This window comes from Drosophila miranda, chromosome 2, assembly GCF_003369915.1.
Source record: "Drosophila miranda strain MSH22 chromosome 2, D.miranda_PacBio2.1, whole genome shotgun sequence".
Lineage (NCBI taxonomy): Eukaryota > Metazoa > Arthropoda > Insecta > Diptera > Drosophilidae > Drosophila > Drosophila miranda.
Genome location: NC_046675.1, coordinates 19,477,789 through 19,498,888, shown reverse-complemented (window position 1 = coordinate 19,498,888; position 21,100 = coordinate 19,477,789). Strand labels below are relative to the sequence as shown.

Genomic DNA, 21,100 nt, shown 5'->3' with positions numbered 1-21,100 from the left:
CCCGTGAGCCGCCCCGTTGTAGGGACACCAGCGCCCTCCATAGACTCCCTTCTACAACATAGGAGCCTCAATACCCTCCCGACGGCGCTGGTGGTCGTGGATACGGGCTGTAAGGATTTCGAAACGGGTGCGCTCATCGACCCATGCACGCCAGTGAGCTGCATTGACGACTCATTGGCCACCGCCTTCAAGCTACCTACTACGCGTGGCAACAAGAAAGTGTGTACCGCGGTCATTCAAACCAAGACGGGCGACTTCCTACTGGAAACCATCCTTAAGGTCGAGCCCCGCTCGCTCATCCGCACGCCGATCCGACCTGTGACTGATACGATTCGGACGCGATTTGACGATCTCAAGGTCGCAGATGCGCAATTTCATCGACCAGCCACCATCTCTCTGGTCTTAGGCGCCGACGTCTACCCGAAGGTGATCCAACCCGAAGATAATCTAAAAGATATATTCACAAAGTTCGAATTAATCCTTTAGACTTATAATCACAAAACTAAACATAATACCACGAATAGGACCCCGGAAGATATATATATTTATGAATGCAAACCCAACTATGACACACAATTGAATAAAGTGAATAAAATCACTCAACTGAATAAAAATCGTATAGATTACGAGATTGGTACCCGCTATAACCTGTCTCCTCTAGATAAGTCCAAGGTAACAAACCCTTTCACAAGGACAGGCGAAATTAGACAGGTAGACGAATAGAGTAGGGGTAGGTAACACATTATAAATCGAAATTCAAAAAAGAGAAGAAAACTAATTTGAGTAAATATAATAAGAGAATCCAGAGAATCAGAGGAAGCTAATGGGATCAGCGAACCTCAACATAATTATAACTATCTTCTTACTTATGTTTACTGTTCTGATCACACATGGACAAAACACCGAGATAAGCCCCTTTAGCCCGCGAAACGGATATCTTATATTTAAAACAGGAACCATTAATATACCCAGTAACAACGAATATCATTATCTCACAGTAAATGTAACAAAAACAAAAGAAACATACCAATACTTTATAGTACAAGTTACTAAATTTGAAGGCAAAATCCAGGTACAATATCTAGTAGAAAAACTACAAAGAGAGATGAGTGGGCAAAAAATAGCCCAACGAAATAAGCGAGGCCTAGTAAACATAGTAAACTGCATATATGTAAATGTCTATTAGGAACACTGGATGAGGAAGATTAGTTAGAACAGAAGATAGATAATCTCGCAATTTACAGTGTTCCAACGAATGAATAACATTTCACAAAACATATCGAAGACATAGAATTAGGAATGCAATTAACTAGACTCGGCATATTCAATCCGAAATTGTTAAAACCAGATTACCTGAAACGAGAAACGAGAAAATACTAAACTTCTACATGGCTAAAATCCGACAGAAAAAAAATCTTATTCATTTTCAACATTCCTAGGGATAGTACAAATGTCCCTATCTATAAAATTGTTCCATATCCGGATGAGCTAAATAATATATTAACAGATATAACATTGATTCATCTACGCCAGAATCACGCCACCCTCAAGAGATCGATTCCCTAAAATCACGCCACTCATGAGGACCAATCAGAGCTAAGCATAAAACCATGGAGTCTCCAAAAACCCAGTCTCGAGTTGCGGATATTTAACTATATACATATGTATGTATATGTATATACATATGTAGCTAGAAATATGGAATTACTGACCCATACATTTTCTGCACGAAAGCCGAAATCTTAAAAATTATAAATCCATCAAAACTCATTAGTTGTGATTTATTTCATATAACTAAACGTATAAAAAATTATTCCGTTTTGAAAATAGAAACATTTTCCTTGATGAAATGACAAGTAATAGGAAAAAAAGGATGACTTATTGATCTAGTTACATAAATTGGACACCATTACCAGAACAATTTGGCTTTCACCTTTTTATAAATTGTTTTTTTTTAGCCCAACCTCAAATTTGGCTTTGAAATAATTGGTCAGGGCAAAAACACTTTTCGTTTTCGTTCTTACAGCTGATGCAGCCCGATTGGCTTATCGGAACGTTGACAAGAAATACATTTTTGCGCCTAACAGCACAAAGTTGCTCGTAACAGGACAGACTGTGCTCGTAACGTACGCTTAAGAGAACATCTGGGTAAGGACAACTGTTTCCCGCCACATTAAACTCAAAGTGTAAGTGCAAAAAATAAATTGTTTAACCTTTTGCAATTTAATTTGCAATGTGCATGCTTTTACTCACAGTTCGTCAGACATGTTAAATACTCTGGTGTTGCTTCTAAGATGTATTGTTCTTTTTAAATCGCGCTTAGCCGTTTTTGTTTGCCAGAATCGATTAGAAAATTAATCATGTCGATTAAACAAATTTGTGAAACCGGGAGTACCTGAAAACGAAATGTTTTGATTGGAAACGTAATCCGCAAAAAAAATACGTGTAAGCCGGATCATGCCTGAGCATTTCCATATTATTTTCTCGATTTACATATATACATGTACAATGTACATATATATTTGTATCAAGTTTATTAAATTATCTAATTAATGTAAAAAAAAGAATTCTTGAAACGATCCAGATTACCGTAAATTTCATATTTTATGTTTTGGGTATGATATTTGCATAAAAATACGTATACAAATATTCAATACTAATAAAAAATGTTAAATGGAATTTGTTCTGAAAAATTGAGAAAGTTATTTCGAATTCAATTATGCACTTCTTTTTCCGATATCTCGGACAAAATCCAAGTACTTGCACGCAGCATGAATACTAAAAAGCCTTGTGACGCCAGCGGTGTTCGCCACAAGAATACACAAGTGATTCAGCGTTCGATAGGGGCAACCTTATAGAGAAAAGTAAAACTGACAGTTACACAGACGGTGCTTATACCTATACCAACCAGGGTATTCTAATTTTTGGAAGGTGTTTGAAATATCCAAAATATGGTACGACTACATCCTATAAATATAATAATTAAACTCACGTAAAGCCGAATCGATATAGTTATTTCTGAAGATCACCCTGGTTCTTACTGAGTTAGTTAAAAACTCTATAAACAAGAAATAGTATTATTTTCATGTGTGCAAATGGACTGGATGGTTAAAATCATAAAGTTAAAAGAAAGTGGTTGAAAATTTTGTCAAGCATCTAGGGTATTGAATCTTCGTCGCATAAAATTGGTTTTCCTCATTGTTTTTTTTTTCATTATAAAAAGTTTCTGAAAGGTCGAAATTTATAAAAAGACGGTAGACGAGAAAACGGTTTATTTGATTTTTGGGAACGGCTCAATTCATTCATTAGTCGAAACCATGTGTAACATCTTGTTCATAGTCTTAATGTGCGCTTCGTTAGTTAATGTGTCATTTTGTTTAAAGGAAAGCTTCGTGAACGGTTTTAAAAATGTACATTCAACGGAGTTCGGTGCGTAATTTTACTTGAATTTATTTGAAAAAAATATGATGATAATACAAATTATGTATACTGTTTTTATTGATTTTACAAAATATAAATACAAATTTCACAAAATACATCCGAAAGTAAATCTACGAATAAAAGTATACAAAAATTTCAGTGTAAAATTTATTTACTACTGTAAATATAATTGTAAATAATTAAAATTATCAAACCGTTCTGACCGTATTTCGTTAAAAAGTATCAGTATAGAGTCGCTCTCACCAAAAAATATTATATTCAGCCAGGCTCCGTTTTTCACATTCACAAAAGTTTTCCGATTTACTTTTGAATACACATAAATTGGGGCTCGTTTCAAAACGAATAATTATACGATCTGGTTCAGATTTTACTCTCTAGAACATATAGTCATCATCTACGATTCTGCGTTTTCAGTTTTCTTGTATCTTTGAAATTGTGGATGCCACAGATTTTCACCCTTTGTGGAGTCGGAAGTGGACGGGGTAAAGTTTTGAAATATTTTTGTAGCAGTGACATATCACAGAAGTCCGGATATAAAATGTCGTTGCTCTAGCTCTTTGTCTTTGAGCACTAGTTGCTGATAGGGACGGACAGACGGATGGACGGACAGACAGACAGGGCTCAATCGACTCGGCTATTGATGCTGATCAAGAATATATATACTTTATGGGGTCGGAAACGATTCCTTCTGGACGTTACACACATCCACTTTTACCACAAATCTAATATACCCCAATACTCATTTTGAGTATCGGGTATAAAAATAATAATAATAAAATAATAAAAAAAACAACAATTTTTAGGTCCCTTTTTGTATTGTTTCGTTCATTTTTCCGCCTATTTTTTGATTTGGCAGTATAGATTATAGAGATACATATATGTAAATAGTCAGTTAACTTCATTAAACAGCCAAAGAAACGATGGATATGCAAGGAAATTAAAGCGGACCAGAAGCTAGTCTAAACGAATTTTGTTTACGCCGCATTAGGATTATTATGAATGTCCGTATGTCTGCTTAATGGTAACTGGTCAATTAGTAAACATTTCAAAATAGAATTAAATTACTTAATCACATATTACACTATGAAACAGCCAATAAACCTGTGGTATCAAGGCCAGATTTTCTAAATAATTTTGGCCCGAAAATTGTATATTGAAATTTGCGTTTCTATCGAATTTTTTTAATGTTATTCACAAATATTTTTGTCCCACAATCTATTAAAGATTGTGCAATTACACCTGTACCTTCTTTACACAAGACAATTAAAGTTAATAAATTTCTGATCATTGGTACACACTGCTCATATGTTTGCTTTAACTAATTGTATAGTTTTGTTTCTTAGATAATACCGACGGAGGGTATCAATATAATTCACCAACAAACAGCCACTTTGTACCCCCGGCTACTTCGCCACTTGCTACGGAGTATGGGTATGAACCTTCAGGTTTTCATCCGTGGTACGGGTCTAGACCGCACTACTATCCGTCAGGGGGGCCATCAGCTCAAATTCCATACCATTCACAAAACTCTTGGCTTTTGGAAAAACTGAAATCCAAAATTAACCTTTATACGCTCGGAAAAATATTATTAAAGATTTTGATTTTAAAAAAAACTATTAAATTTATCGTGTTGATTTTTTTACTTTTGGTATTACCAAAGCTAAAAAATATTTTTAAAGATGAAATGACTGCCGTAAGTGAGGGAACAGACAGAACATATTTGCAAACAGACAAAGGTAAGGAAATGTATATATGTATGTATAAAGATACTACAAATCAAAAACAAATATTTTTTCCAGATAAATTAGAACAACGAATTGAAAATCTAAACGATTTTCTTATTTATTCTCTACGTAATTTTGAATAAAGAAATCTATAGATTTACGAAAACCATAAAATAAATATTTGAAATTGCAATTCATATTTTTTAAGTTTTAAAGATTTGTTTATTTATGTTTAGGTTAAGATGTTAAAATATATCATTAAGTTTTTAAAGTTTTGTAAATTTATTTGTGTAGTAAGATCTTTAAAAAATATATAACTCATAAATACAAAACTGCGAGCTTCTAAGGTAACGTAAAGGACTGACAAGATCTCCAAAAGAATCCTAGTAGAGGTTTATATTAGAGGCTAGTTGGCTTATAATCCAACATAATACATCTATCGAACAAATGCCTGCAGAGCAAGCTGGTACGTTGAAGAGTCTAGTGAGGCAGCAGGCACAGGGGCAAATAGTCGCCAATTGTTTCCCTGTATTAACTAATAATTAATTGACTAATAGAGCTGAGCATGGAAATAAACAGCACTAATACGTAAATATATTTGAAATTACAATTTTATTGCATATTTTTGAATAGTGTTCTTTTTACAGATTGATGCCATAAAAATTGATTTACAGCGCAGCGGGATTTTAAATATTTTAATTTTAACATTTTGGAGAATGCCGTCGTTAGCAATATAACGGCAAAGGAGTCCAAATCAAATCGGCATTTAAAAATTTAAGGAATTTGTATGGGGTGTTACTTGGAAGTACATTTTTTTGTTTTTGTATGCACATTATATATGTAATTTATATTTATAGATGACATAAGGCTAAAAAGGCTTTAAAAGTCCTTCAGCTGCATAATAACGCTTCTTCCAAATTAGTACCACCGCGAACAACAATAACTAAATTAAGCAAATTAAAAAATCAAAATGAAATAAGCATATCTATCCACAAGTATAGACGGGTTCCCATTTCACTACCCACCAGACTGTTACCCATTTCAGTAGCTACAAGCTGGGTTGGAAACTCGCGGGTAAAAATGGAAATGATGAAAAGCATCGTTAAGGGCTAGTAAAGAAAGTACCCGTGGTCTGTTAGGGAGTAATGATATCACCACCTCCGAACTAGTTTCCATTACTGCTGGGTGGTTTCTGTGCTACAAAGAGAGGGTCTGTACTATTACACGGATGGAATTGTTGATGTTAAGGCAGTGGTGTAAAACGTCCCCTCACTCAAAGATCTCGTTCTTTCGTGGTGACCAGATGTTGCTTTTTTTTGCGCATTTTCTTTTTATTTTATTTTAGCCGGTGGTTACCCACAAAATCTTTTAATGAGTCCCTTAATAATCTTTAAATCATCAATCAATTCTTAACCGCAAGTGCGTGTCTTTTAATTGTTTTAGAAATATAATTTAATTATTCATTCCGTACGTCGGTTTGTCGTGTGTTTGTCTTGTTGCTTTTCGTAGGAACGATATCATATTGCATTAAGCATGCTCTTTTGTTCTATCACTATCACTTTTTCTGTTCTAAAACTCTCTCCGTACCACCCAAACCTAAATAGTTTTTCACTCGCGAAACTTTCTGTGCAGTAACGCTCTCTGTTCTTAGCTGTAGTTACAACTGCTCTGCTTTCAGTTTTTACTTATTTCGCTTTAAGAATTTGTTTGACACATTGGTCTCATACATATACATATGTTATATGTTTTTGAATTTTTAATAATAAACAATTCTATTTGATATGGAATACTCTGGGGTCCGCGCTAAGAAAAACTGTAAGAAGCAGATTAATCCCGACCAGCGGAGTATCCCTAGCTGGCTCTGCGACAGCGTAGTCATTTCCCACCGTTGTCACCTAGTTGTTCTAGTTGCGAGGAATGCCAAGCTGTTGAAAACAAAATGCGATCGTTCTTGAGACATACGCGGTATGGCTTCAAAGAGCTGATCGTGGGCTTTAAGAAGCAATATGATCACCTCCTGGCCGTCGACACTCAGTTCAGAGGTTCATAGCTGCTGCGTGAGTCTCCGTGGCGTATTGGATTATTGAGGACTTGCAAGTGTCGCGACTATCTCCCAGCCACCGGTAGTTGAAAAACTTACTCTGACCACTTCTTCAGTGCAGGAAGTCATTTCGTTTGTAACGACAGCAGCTCTTGATTCAGGAACGGTAGCCGAATTCATTACGTCGGATTCAAAAACATCGTCAGTTCCCATTTAATCCCCATGCACTTCACCGTCTCTCCCACCAGTTAATAGACTACTTGGACTAGGCTCCAAGCCTAAAAGTAAGTTTGGTCTCACGGCTAGCCCCAGGTCTCACATATAATGATGTAACAGTTTTCTTACAAACAAAAATAGCTGAGCCTTTTCAGCATCGTAATTTTCGATATATTTATTAAAGTCAATAATTGTTTAGTTCAGTATATTCTAGGTTTATTTTGCTGTGTATTAAAGCATAGCGGCCAAAAAATCGCGAACAATCATGACGAGTCAGCTGAATGCGATTCAAGACGGCGTCGATTGAAGACGCGGGGTCGGATTAAAGGTTGGTATAAACTTAAGATTTAAGATTTGAATTCCCCGACATAATCTTTTTATGTCTCAAACGGAGGTGATTTCCGGAGCTCTCTTTCATCAGCTTTTTCTGGAGAAGCTTCAAGCTCCAGCTTTCAGGTTTGTTTGTCGTCTTCGGTGGCAGCTTTCGGTGATCGTGGCTTGGCCTACGTGCGTTGGCCGATGTGTGGGTGGCTATGGGAGGTGCTTCTTTGATGGGCATCAGTATTTTTTTTCGTCTTGGCCCGTCCGCTCCTGGGATTGCCTCCTCGACAATTCCTGTTAGCCACATCTGGGTAGCTCTTTGGTTGTTTAATATAAGCAAATAAATGTGTAATTATATTATTGTAATATTTTATATATTGTGGTATAAATCAAACAAATAACAGCTTTTATATTATTTCCCGCGCCCTAAAGTACCATACCCCCACCCCCTGCCCATTCTTCATTTTGTGGTGGTATGTCAGTTCATCAAAATACCCAAAACAAGAACCAAACTCAAATTTCAGTTCTAGCGGCGAGCAATACTAAACACACACACGCGCTAAGTACGTGAGAATGCATGTGCACCCATACATTAAAACATGCTGGAAGCAACAAATCTGAAAAAGAAAAAACCATACAATCACATATTTTTGTCGAAACATATTGCGTGTGTACTAACACAGGCAAAGATGTTCTCTCTGCGTTCTCTCTCTGATGACGCGTGAGTACCCGAACGCCAGAGCCGAAGTCTCTGGGGTGCCCAGACCAAAACCCGTGTGTGTGACGCTTTCGTAGTATGAACTGGCACATCTATGTACATATATACTGTATGGTTAGTGATATTGCTGAGTCTGAGAGTATATGTTATCGATAAGCAGACGATCTGCAGTCCATTCGTTTTAGAAATGGAAATGTTACTGATACTTTTAATTGTTATAGGCATGAGCCTAAGAAGTTTTAATTGCTCCGAATTGCGTCGTGTAGACGATTCTGACTTGATTCATCTTTTAAATGTCGAACACAACGTTGTGGTTTTATTTAGTATGTACAAAAACACCTTTACCTATATACTTATGTACATATGTAAGTATGCACACATGAAAGCCTACTTAACAATCGAGATCTTGCACCTAAATATGTATGTATGTACATACATATGTATCTATTATTTCAAATGAATTAATTATTTAAACATTATGTTGAAATTTAAGCTTACGGGAAAATAATTGCCTATATTTTCAACCAACGTACTATGATTTTATTTATAATTTGAAGGGTTTATTCACAAAGAAGAATTCCATTTGGAACAATTTCGTAATATATACATATATTCGAATAAATACTGTAATCCGTATAAATCAACAACATACATACATATGTAGGTTTAAAACGTAAGTCAGAGCGAAATGAGCTATGACACTGGCCCATGCGCTGGCCGAATCTACCTACATATGTACATACATATGTACATATGCATTTGTTTCTCTTCGGTTCTTTCATTTCCGCGCGTTTCGTAACAGAATTCGGCTCTGCTGATCGTGCGCAGTAGAATTAAATTTGGTATTTTCTTTTAATTTTTGCGCGTGCGTCCACAGAACTCTCTTATCCTGTTCATATTTATCATATTACATTGTTAAAATTGTGCGCAAAAGAGTGAGAAACGAAACTTCAGTAATAAAGTGAAAAATATTTATATTATTTATGTATTCTTATCAAGGAAGTGCAGTGTGTAAATTTAAATATTTGTAGTGTGCGTGGTAAATAATAAAAAATGAAAATATCAATTTTATAAAATGTTAAATTTGGAGAAAAATAAAAACTGGATTTAACCGTATTCACACTACTCAATATTTCTTTATTCTTTTAATGCTCATGCTGTTATGTTTCTAAAGAATAAAAAAATATAATAGAATTAAGCGAGTTATATTTTCGAACTTTTAATTTCTGAGCAGTCCAACAGCAAAACCAGGAAAGAACGCTTATATGCTAGGATTGAGTCCAGCAAGTTAATATATTGGCGCTTGTTTTTTTTCAAATGTTTTACATATCGATTTGAACGGAAAATTTCAAGAATCTTTTCCAACTTTCTTTTCATATAATTGCGTCCAAATGAATAGTATTTTATAGAAATTACAATACATATTTTTTATTATTAAATCAACAAAAAACCGAACCTAATGGGTCGGGTACATCCTAAGAGGACATTAAATCATGGCTTATAAAATGCATGATTTTTCCACGAAAATCATCGCTTATAAAATGCATGCCCTACTAAATGGCAATGTCATAGCAATGGCATCGACTAGGCCCTAGGACGTCTCCATGTAATGCGTATGGCGTGTCATCGGGGATACTGACGCTAACATCGAAGCTTCATCAGATGAGTCATTAAATCAGAGAAAAACGTACGAGGAAGCGGAGAAGATCGCTGAACTGAATGTTCACACAAGAAAAACTGCAGCAGCTCTCGTCTGCACCAGTCGAAAGTAGAGTCGAAGAACAGGACTGCAGCTGGAAACCAAAAAGATCAATAAGCTTAAAGCGGAATCAGATACGTTTTCATCAGATATGTTTTTTGCACTACCTCTGCAAAAAAAACAGTTAAAAAAATAACCAGATTTAAAATCCTTGAAAAAAAATAAATTATTAAACAACTCTAAAGGCCTCAAATCTATCAAAAATGGGTTTGGTTCATAGCTTCGTAAAAAAAATGCAATTTTGTTGAAGCAGAACAAATTTGCTGCACAAACTGCAATAATTCGTCCAATGAAAACTCTCAGGGACAAGTTCGTCGATTTAAAAAGAAAATCCCGAAGTGAATTTGTTGCCAAGAAGCTGGAAAGTTATCGCACTGGCTTCCTTAAATCAACTGTCAATAGAGCCAATAAATTCTTCACCGGCAGCCAGTTAAGAGTCAACTCTCGTGCTAGCCCTTGAGAAAATCAATTTATCGTTTTCAGACACATTTTCGGTCAAAGAAATGTTAACGCGAAATTTTACTGCAAGACTATACGCTGTTTGATATAAGAATATTTCATTTTCGTGGTTTGGAAGTCTATCAATGTATTTTTACTAAGTTTATTTATTTCTTCTTTCACATCAGGAATTTTTAGATCTTTGTGTATGGTTCATTAGAAACGTAGAAAGGGCTGTTAGCGCTGAAAAATTTCAAAATTCGAGTTGCTAGCAGTACACCACAGCTGTATTGAATATGTTCACACAGGATTAGTAAGGCTTTACAGAGACGAACTTTGCTTTCCAGGTTAGTTTGGGATTTTGGCCTATCAGCCAGGACATTCGTTGTTATTTTAATTTAAGTTCCTGCCGTTTGGCCTTATTGTGATTTTTTCATGTCTGCAATCAAGATGTAATCCAAGATAATTCACAAAGTTGCTGTTTGAGATGCCAAGCTTTTTTGGCACTTATGTGTTTCAAAATGAAAAGAGAATTTGGGTTAAACTTTATAATTCGTATTTAATCTTGGTGGCTTAGCGGAAGCCGATTGCAAGGGCAGCCTAGAACCAGATGAGCAGGAAGCGAGTGCAAAGGGCGAAGTTAACATTTGCCATGATCTGACAGATCAGAGTGCGCAGCTCGTCGAAGCTAAGCACAGATGGTCCAACTGAGCGGTACAGGTGATATTTTGTCTTCATGGCCGTTTCCCACAACCCGGTAAAATGCGGAGAGCGTGGTGGGATGAAACGCCAGTCGATCGAGTCAGCCACGAGCTCCGTGTGTATAGCCTTAGAAGTGAAGCAGATGAATACGCTTATGTAGCACTTGATCGGAGGCCTCGTGCGGATTTCGGATCGGTAGAAAAAAGGTCCACAGTAATCTACTCCAGTGACTTCAAAAGCTCGAGCTCCTTCCAAACGTTCCTTAGGTAGGTATCCCATGATGTCTTCAACCATGCGCGGCCTAGTCCTAAAGCATCTCACACACTTGCTGACGACCCTTGACACTGCTTTAATACCTCCAATGGGCCAATATTCCAGCCGAAGTTTTTATAGCAGGGCGCGAGGTCCGGCATTGAGGTTTCTTTCGTGATAATATCTTATCAGCGCAAAGCTAATGGAATGTCCCTTTGGCAGATTGAGTAGGTGCGGAGCGTCAAATCCTAGCGATGAGTTGCCAAGACGACCTACAATTCTAAGTAGTCCAGAATGATCGATGAACGGGTTGAGCTAACTAATAGAACTGGATTTCATGACATGACCATTGCGCCGAATCTCCTTTATGTCCATCCACCAATTAGAAGATGCGTTCCTTGCCGAATATCAGAAACGGTGAGTCCTGGATGGCTAAGACGATGTATAAATTTATGCATGTAGACGAAAGTGCGCTGCATGCGAAAGAATGAATTCGCAAATTTGATCCGGACAATAGCAATACTCTCTTGCGAAGCTCCAAAGTTGCTATGTCGTTAGCAGGAGATACAGGCCACTTATCCTTGGAGCCTAGCAAAAATGATGGGCCGTGAAACCATAGCTCTGACTGGATAAGATGGCTGGGAAGCGAGCCTCTCGAGAGGATATCAGCAGGATTTAAAGTTGTGGGAACATAGCGCCATTCCATGGCTGCCGTCAACTCTTGAATTGATGCCACTCGATTTGCCACGAAAACTTGAAATTTGGCTGGCTCGTCCCTAATCCAAGATAATGCTGTTGACGAATCCGACCAGCAATAAAACCGACCTGTAAAGCTTCCCATGTCCTTTACATTCTGCATGATTTTCGCAAGCAAATGGGCTCCACTTAATTCCAGCTTAGGAATCGATATGGTCTTTAGTGGCGCCACTCGCGACTTTGAGCACAAAACGTGGCTCGAAGACTGGGCTTCCCTAGACACGACATATACGCAGGCGCCATATGGTTCTAAGCTGGCATCACAAAATCCGTGAACTTCTGTAGCCACTGTAGAACGAAGAACCAAGCGAGGAAATGAGATCCGAGAACTGCTTGCCAAAATGTTTCTCAAGTCCATCCAAGTTGAATGCAACGCTTTTCTCTCCAACTCTCCAAATTTTCTCTCCAAAGTTGCTGAAGGAAGATTTTGCACCTGACAATGACTGGATTTATCAATCAAGAGGGTCGTAGAACCGCGCAATCGTAGATAAAACCGACCGCTTTGATGGCTTTGAGTTCGTGTCCAGTGCGGACAAGGCAAAAAGCAGCTGATTCAAAGCAGGGTCCCACGCTAAGCCGAGAGTTTTGGCTGTGTCGCTTCCATCATTAAACTTAAGGAATTTCTCTATGTCATCTTCAGGGGTTCCCTCAATCCGTACACTCGTACGCAGCGGTACATTTTACAAATGTCCCCAGTGAGAGCGACTGGATATGTTCGAAAGCGAATCAATATGTTAAACAATGCAGGTTGAAAAACAGGGTCTGTCATCATCACATCATTAAGAGAATATCCAGTTGAGTAGCTGGGTATCCATCGAAAACGATACGGAGTTTTGTCGTCGTACTGTCCTCCTTTAGGACACAGTGATGAGGCAAGAAATATTTGCAGAGGCTACGGGAATCAGTGTTGACTTGGTAACTAGTAACTAAGTACCATTATTAACAGATAATTTGTTAATTTAATAAATAAATAAATAAATAAAATAAGATTCTCCTGAACGATCAGTGTTGTTATTTAGCGGCAGACGAACTGCATACTCCCCGGATGGCAACCGTGAAAGGTGGATTCGCCATCGTCTTCTTCTTTGGTATTCAAACCAGCCTCACACAGTTCTCGACTTCCTAAAACATACGAAGAGTTTTATCCAACCTTGCTTCCATCTCAGCTATCGAATCTGGACAGTTGTGCGTGGCCAAAAGTGCCCTACGCAGATAAAAAACGCTCGCAACAATGAGGAGATCAACCCGTTGAGGATTGGAAAATGCAGGATCGGCGAGCTGAATGTTAGATGGAATACTCCAATCAGATACATTTACTGTCATACTTGGTTGAGAATCGGTAATCGTGGGGGCGATGAAAGCAGTAAGCGTAGTTGTGTAAGCAGAGGTGCGAGAATGCATACAAATGCTTATAGGATCCCTCAGTAGAAACACTGGTATCGCCCAGCCCAGACACAAGTGCAGACGATTGAGTTCTCCTAAGCTGAAGCTGCTGGGCGAACGTGGATGTGACGAGATGCAGCTGCGATCCTGAATCTAAAATGGCACGACAAGGAACTAAAACACCAGACCGATTCTTCACGGCTGTAGCCAGAAGCACAACATCAGAGTGAAGACCTTGGGCAGCTAGAGAGGTAGACGAATGTAGAGGCGAGCTGCTAGCAAAATTTTGAGCAACGGAAAGAGTTTCTGGTTGAACGGCCAGATCGGGAGGAGTAATACCTGGGCAGCTTTGTGTTGTGGGCTGTTTGTGGGCAATGATGCCTACCGCCGCATACTCGACATTTTCCACTATTGCATGCGCGGGTCCGGTGCCCCGTTTTAAGGCAATTGAAGCATAGGGAAAGCTTTTTTACTTCTTTGTGGCACAGCAACGGTGAAAGATTTCCGAATATCTTGCACGAGTATATTCCATGGCCCGCTGAGTGGCAAAAGACGCACACAGACGGGTCGGCGGAAGAGTTGCAAGCTACAAACGTTTTTTTAACATGCGTATAGGAATGGTTTTTTCCCACCTGATCGCTACTAGCTCCATTTTCTGGCAGCGTTGCTGCAAGAATTCGTAGAATTCCTCAGCTGTAGGTATAGCATTGGACGATGTATGCTCCTCCCACTTGGTTTGCGTCTTCGAATCCAACTTCTGCAGCAGCATGTTGATGACCATGAGTCCTGAAATCTCCTCAGCAGTTCCCAATGTCTGCAACGCTCGCATGTGTAAATTGACTGCATCCGAAAACTCCCGACGCCTTTTAGCAGAAGGCGAGTATACCCTCTTCAGCCCAAAAATCTTCTTGATGTGTGCCTGGAAAACAAGTCTTTTGTTTTTTAAAGCGTTAAGTATATCCAGAGCCACACGATAATTGGCACTGGAGAGCTCCAACGATCGAACCGAATCCAAAGCCGCAACAGCGAGGCAAGAGTGAAGGTGCTGGAATTTCTCGATGTCACTGAGATCCGCATCCGCTTCAATCACCTATTTAAACATTGCCATAAAATCCGAAAGCTCAACGTATCCAACAGAAAACTTAGGCACCTTTAGCTCAGAAAGTCGCTGCTTGTGAGCCAAGATGATGGTACTATGTCTGGAATGGTTTGGCAAAGACGCAAAATGGGCAGCGGCGTGTGACTGGCATACTTCAACAGCAGCCAGCAACTCAGCTTTCAATGATTTGAAAAGAGTAGCGAAGTTTTCGCGCAGCCTTGTTGAATTCCTTTCGAATTTCTGCCACTATATCAAGGCGCACCTCGACTCCCGCGGTGTTCAATTTGTAAATTTTATTCCTCGCGAATGATTCGCCATGTCTGTACATCAGCCATCACAATATTTCCGTCCGCGCCTATATTCGGATCGTTGTCCATGTTAACAGCTGTGCAATTCGACACAGCGACGGAAGATTAAATACAGCTTAAGCGACGATGTATAAACGCGAGCGAGAATGGAAGACACGAAAAGTCATGAGCCGCGAATGAATGAATGAATTCGACGCTTAAAGTACCGGAATATGTATATAAATATTCCAGCCGCACTCTCACTGAATTTGCACCTTAAACTGTTTTTTAACGTGCACCAAAATATATTTGTTGGCTGTTAAACTACCCAAAAACAAAATATTGTATAATTAATAAGTTTTTTAAACGGAACGCTATTAAGCAGTTTTAGATCACGTCGGGGTCACCATGTATTCATAAAAAAACATATATAAAAAACATAAAACATATAATTGTTCGAAGCAGCAGCCGGTTATAGCTTTTAAGTAACGTCAAGAACTTCTCTCTTAATTTTCGATTATCGCGCTCATCCAATGTACGCTCTCAGTGCATACACGCACACACATATGTAACGTTCTTACTACTTATAGTCCACTGCTTCGACCCTTCAGCACCTAAAAGCATGCGGTCAGTCATCGTCAGCGAAGGCACCTAACACCTAAAAGCTACATAAGTTCACGGCCGCGGCTTCTACAAAAACACACAACCAATATCGAAACGTAAATGGTAACCTTAACAACGGAGCACTTTTTAATTTGTAAATGTGGAGTCAGAGTGGCCGAAAAAGCTCGGCAGCTTCCAACAATAACTGTTAAGTCTTTGAGAAAATTTACATGGTTTATTCTCTATTCTAGGCAAAAATAACTGCGAAGGATGTTTGGAGTATGAAACGACTGTATCCTTAATACAAAATGATTTAAAGGAGGCTTTGGGAGCAATGGTTGTTCAGGCCCATGAAAGTAATTTAGTTGGAATATACGACCCCACCAAGGAACCAGCTCTTGTATATTATAGGCATGGAATTCCGATTCTTTACCACGGAAATATTATTGAAGACCAAATTGTTGAATTCTTTAATGACAATAAGGAACCAGCAGTTAAAGAGTTATCTGATGAAAATTTTGAGCATCTTACCCAAGCTTCTTCTGGTGCCACGACGGGAGATTGGTTTATTTTTTTGTAAGCATGATTTATGAATTTGTATATGCTTGTAAATATTGTTATTTTGTCAGCAAAGTGACCCTTTTTATAACCGATACTCAAAGAGTATAGGGGTATATTAGATTTATAATGAAAGAGGATGTGTGTAACACGCAGAAAGAAACTTTTCTGAACCCATAATGTAAATATATTTTTGATCAGCATAAATAGCCTAATTGATATAGCCATGTCTGTCTGTCCGTCCGTCTGTCCATATTGTTTGACGACTGGTTCTTCGAGACTATAAGAGCTAGAGGCTCACTTCAGCTCACATTATAGCCGAAAAAGATGACCTTAACAGAAAAATAAAGGACTTACAGCCTAACGATAAAAAAAAACTAGTCAATGTGGTCCAAAGCCAACACAATTTTTAAAAGAAAAAGAATTGTACTCTAATGTTTTCGAACTAAACCTGGTGTAAGTTACCTTGAAAGCCTTTAATCATGAAAGAGGTAAACTTTAACAAGTTCGTGGTGGTTGATCGGCGCCTTATAAATCCATGCTGAGTTGGAGATATAAGTGACTTGCAGAGATGTTGCAAGTACGGAGTTAATACTTTCTCTATAATTTTTTGCGTCAGACTTGCTACCTTTTTTATGGAGAGGAATTTTAAACGATTACTTCCAGATCGGGGGGAAGCCAGAAGAATGGATGGACAGGGTGAATAGTTTAAGCAAGGGTCCATACAGAACATAAACGTAGTACATGAGTACACAGCCTGGAAACCCGTTTGGACCCAGTGAAAATATCGGCTTAACTAGTCGAAGATCGTGAAGTAAAGACTGTTCATTTAACAAAGGACTGAACATGCCATGGGTAAGGATGACCAAACAGTTCCTGGCAAGTTGAAGTCACCAAGAAACTGTACCGAACTGACAACACTTCTGAGGTAAAAATGTCCGGTTTTAGCCAGGTCTCGGTAGACACCACATCGTTCGATACATATGCAATACTATATCGAAAGAGGATATCGAGCTTACTGCGTAAGCCTCTAACATTTTGGTCAGATAATATGAGGGAAGTTAGTTTTTTGATAGGTGGAAGCAGGATAAGAAGATGTGGATGGGGGGCCTATTCTTCTTCTTAGCCTCAAACTCTTTCACCGTCAAATGTTCCGCCCAAATTTCGGGAGAGCAAATAGTGTTAGAGCAAATTGATTTGGGGAGACTCTTATCTTAAATGAGGCTATCTCCTTAGCATAAGAGAAGTAAACTTATTTCGATTCTATTATTTCGAACCGCAATAGTGTAGATCTTTTAGAAGAATCGAAATAAGTTTTTATGCAGTAAACATGACTATAAATAAAGTTCATATACATCCATAGCTATTCCGCTGATTGTGTTCTCTGCCAACGCTTGTATGCTATTTGGGAGTCTGTAGGTGGAAAGCTCAGGCAGAAGTTTAATATCGCTCGAATGAATAGGTTGGAGACTGGAATTTCCACAGCAAAAAGACTGGGAATATTGGGTTCTCCAGAATTCATTTTGTAAGTAAAATTCATAAAAATGTTTGAAAAATATAATAATAAAAATCTTTCAGCATACGTCAAGGAAAAATGTATCGTTATATAGCCAAAACGTATCGTCCAGAAGACTTCGTTCAATTTGCAGAATTGGGTTATTTAGAAAGCCCTTCCCAAATGGTGCCAGAACCACCTAGTGTGATGTGAGTTATAAACTATTCTTTTTTTGTCATATTTATGCAACATACCGTATATTACTTCTTTAAAATAACGAATAATATATTTATGTACATTTTACACACATACATAGAGTCCTTTTGGTCGACTATAAAGTCAGGCATGTTTATCTATTTCTTATGTCAATGAAAACTAATAGAAATTTTATTTCAAGACCTCTTTGTTAAAAATACAATTTTATTTCAAGACCTCTTTACATCCAAATTAAGTTCAAATCGAATGACAAAATAACTGTCATATTGTTAACAAAGTTTGACTTTGTGCGGTACGCAGTACGTATTCTTAAGTTGGAATGGCCAAAATCAAATATTACATATGGGCATCTAACAGATGTTAAAGGTGATAATCGTAAATATTGCAAGTGGTTAAAGGGGCCAAAATAAGACGGATTTTTAAGATTTGTTTTCTATTATAAAGTAGACCTATAAGTGGTCCTAAGAAAGATTTTGGGAAACTATTCGTTTTCGAGACTTTTGCAAAAAAGCCAGGTAGTCGCAGGGACAAAAATTTAAGTGGTTTTCGCGGCGATAAATTCAAACTTAGATTTCAGCGAAAGTTGAGGCCATATTTGAATACAAATTTCTGATAAATATTGCGCATTGCCCTTTTAAAATGGTTATAGCTTTACCCAAATATAATTTTTTGTTTTTGAAAATGTAATTTAAGCCTTAATTTCTTGGCTTAATACATTTTAAAATATATTGCGTTACTGATATTGAGCATATTTTCTGGAATTTTTTAGATAGTTCAATGTTTTAGAGAGACTTTGAGGAAAAACATTTTTTTAGAATTATCTTTCTTATAGGAGAAAGAATATAGGAACGAAAACATTACTATAAAAATACAAATTATATAAAAAAATACCGAAAAAGTGAACTTATGCTTTTTATAAAAGGTTTTCAGATCAAAGTAAATGAAAGGATATGCTGCGATACTCATTTGAGTATCGGGTATAAAAACATTAGGGAAAGTGCTTCGGATGTGGCCACAGCTTTGTTTTTAACTCATAACTTGTGACCAAATGGACATTATATTAACTTATTTATATCTATGTTATGCTACAGACCTTAACTAGTACTAACAACTTGTAAAAAAACTAAATTGATTCGGTGTACTATAAAAATGTTATTAAGTATTTAGTAAAGTGGCTATTTAAATCCAACAAAAAATATCCTAGAAATGGGAAAAAACGAGATGAAACCACTGCATGTACATATATTAAAAATAAGAATTTATTTATTTATAAACTTTGTTCGTCAGAGACGGGCGGGCCTTGCCGATCTTTTCACTGGAATTGGATCTTGGATCGCTTACCCGGCAGTTCGGCTGAAGTTGCTTTTCCGCGCTTAGCCGATGCCTTGGCTGTTATTACCAAATGGAAGCTGAAGAGAGGAAACTTAAGAAGTAGATGGCTTCTTTGGCGTGGCCAACAGTCGGATCAGGCAACACCACTATGCGGCGTCGAACGTTGCACACCCGAATTTGGAAGTGAATTTTTCACGAAAAAATTGAGATTACGTACATTGTGTGGGCTATCGGTATTGAATCACAAAATATAATAAATTTAATGTCAAAATATGCATAGCACTTACCTTTTCTATTGATTCACATCGATTTATAGTACTTTTAAAAATGTGTCACAGAACTTCCACGTCAATTTACACATGAAAAATCTATTTTTTTCACAGAAATAAGCAGAGACTCCTGATCCATTTAGTATTCGCATACAAACAATGTGTATTGATAATATGTACACACCGGACAATTATCAGATTTGATATATGTCCTTTCTGTAAAAATTTAAGTAGGGGTGGCCACAACCGAACCATGGCTCCGGGCGAACCTTTTCCACTACTATTAAACATCACGATATACAATAATTTTACTTATGATAAGATCGAATCTTTTGATCTGGTTTACCTTTAGGTATCTCGAATTGAATAATTACTTCTGACAATACAAATTTTTGTCTTTTTTTTCAGAAGCTCACTATTCTTTGATCGCCTTCAAAATTTTGTGAATGCTGACAACGTTTTTCTCTTGGTGGCTTTTGGATTGTCTACCTTTGTTATCTTAATATACTTAGCAAAACATATATCAAAAAGAATAAGCCGAGAAACGATAGAAACAAATGATAAAATAAAATAAAGAAAAATCAGTCAAAATCAAAAAAAGGACCAGCATGGACGGCCACGGAGAAGTTGTGTGTGGGGACTGGAGCGCACGAGGCGCTGGCCTGACCATCTTTGCCCTTGAGGAGTCTATGGACCGCGCCGTGGCTCCTACGACGCACAACGGGGCAGCCGTTTCAGCTTGCTTCTGATCTTTTTTTGATCGATAAGGTACTTTAAATAGGGTTTTTTACTTTGAAATATTATTTATTTAATTTTCAACTTAACCTAATTTAAAAAAAAAATTGTAATAACAATTTTTTTCATTTGAAATCTGCTCTAATTTTTCTTTGTTTCTGTAAAATAATCCTCCACTTCCTGTTTAGTGGGAGGAATATCTAATAAACTTATCATTTCTGAAGAATAACTGCTTGCCGATTTATTTTGGGATGATCACATATCTAATGGATGAAATATATTGATCTGCAGTGGCTGCCAACATGTTGAGAAGGACTTGGTTTTGCTTAGTTCGTGATGTCTTGCACGTCTTATATTCCTGTATTTTTATACCCGATAATCAAAATGAGTATTGGGGTATATTAGATTTTTGGTAAAAGTGGATGTGTGTAACGTCCAGAAGGAATCGTTTCCGACCCCATAAAGTATATATATTCTTGATCAGCATCAATAGCCGAGTCGATTGAGCCATGTCTGTCTGTCCGTCCGTCCGTCTGTCCGTCCCCTTCAGCGCCTAGTGCTCAAAGACTATAAGAGCTAGATCAACGACGGACGGACAAACGGACAGACAGACAGGGTTCAATGGATTCGGCTATTGATGCTGATCAATAATATATATACTTTATGGGGTAGGAAACGATTCCTTCTGGACGTTACACACATCTAATATACCCCAATACTCATTCTGAGAATCATGTATAAAAAACATCCCCAGA

At 37.7% G+C, this 21,100-nt stretch overlaps 1 protein-coding gene and 1 long non-coding RNA gene across 10 annotated transcripts; both read left to right on the top strand.

Annotated features, from left to right (window-relative positions):
* Positions 1 to 1,172: 1,172 nt before the first annotated feature.
* On the top strand, positions 1,173 to 6,507 carry LOC108154089. Of its 7 annotated transcripts, none has more exons than XR_004471889.1 (6): positions 1,173 to 1,664; positions 2,027 to 2,186; positions 2,256 to 3,429; positions 5,102 to 5,177; positions 5,241 to 5,753; positions 5,813 to 6,505. It is a non-coding gene; the product is annotated as an uncharacterized LOC108154089 (long non-coding RNA). The 7 variants fall into 7 exon arrangements; XR_004471887.1 differs by having other exon boundaries at positions 1,430 to 1,664; positions 4,785 to 5,177; positions 5,813 to 6,478; XR_004471891.1 differs by lacking the exon at positions 2,256 to 3,429 and having other exon boundaries at positions 1,202 to 1,664; positions 5,813 to 6,507.
* A 2,084-nt stretch (positions 6,508 to 8,591) lies between these two features.
* On the top strand, positions 8,592 to 20,388 carry LOC108154079. 3 transcript variants are annotated; one of them, XM_017284187.2, is made up of 5 exons: positions 8,592 to 8,826; positions 15,992 to 16,316; positions 17,662 to 17,823; positions 17,877 to 18,002; positions 20,022 to 20,388. In XM_017284187.2, the coding sequence occupies exons 1-5, from the start codon at positions 8,649 to 8,651 to the stop codon at positions 20,182 to 20,184; spliced, it is 954 nt and encodes a 317-aa protein (XP_017139676.1). In that variant the 5' UTR covers positions 8,592 to 8,648; the 3' UTR covers positions 20,185 to 20,388. The 3 variants fall into 3 exon arrangements, with proteins under 3 accessions (XP_017139676.1, XP_017139675.1, XP_017139677.1); XM_017284186.2 differs by having other exon boundaries at positions 20,019 to 20,388; XM_017284188.2 differs by having other exon boundaries at positions 8,593 to 8,784; positions 20,019 to 20,388.
* Positions 20,389 to 21,100: the final 712 nt, after the last annotated feature.

Bases quoted from the DNA above. Each gene is read 5' to 3' on its own strand.
- LOC108154079 (XM_017284186.2), top strand. From the start codon at position 8,649: ATGGAAATGTTACTGATACTTTTAATTGTTATAGGCATGAGCCTAAGA. The intron at 17,824-17,876 runs GTAAGTAAAATT...AAAATCTTTCAG, and splicing joins GGTTCTCCAGAATTCATTTT to CATACGTCAAGGAAAAATGT. The intron at 18,003-20,018 runs GTGAGTTATAAA...CTTTTTTTTCAG, and splicing joins CCAGAACCACCTAGTGTGAT to AAGCTCACTATTCTTTGATC.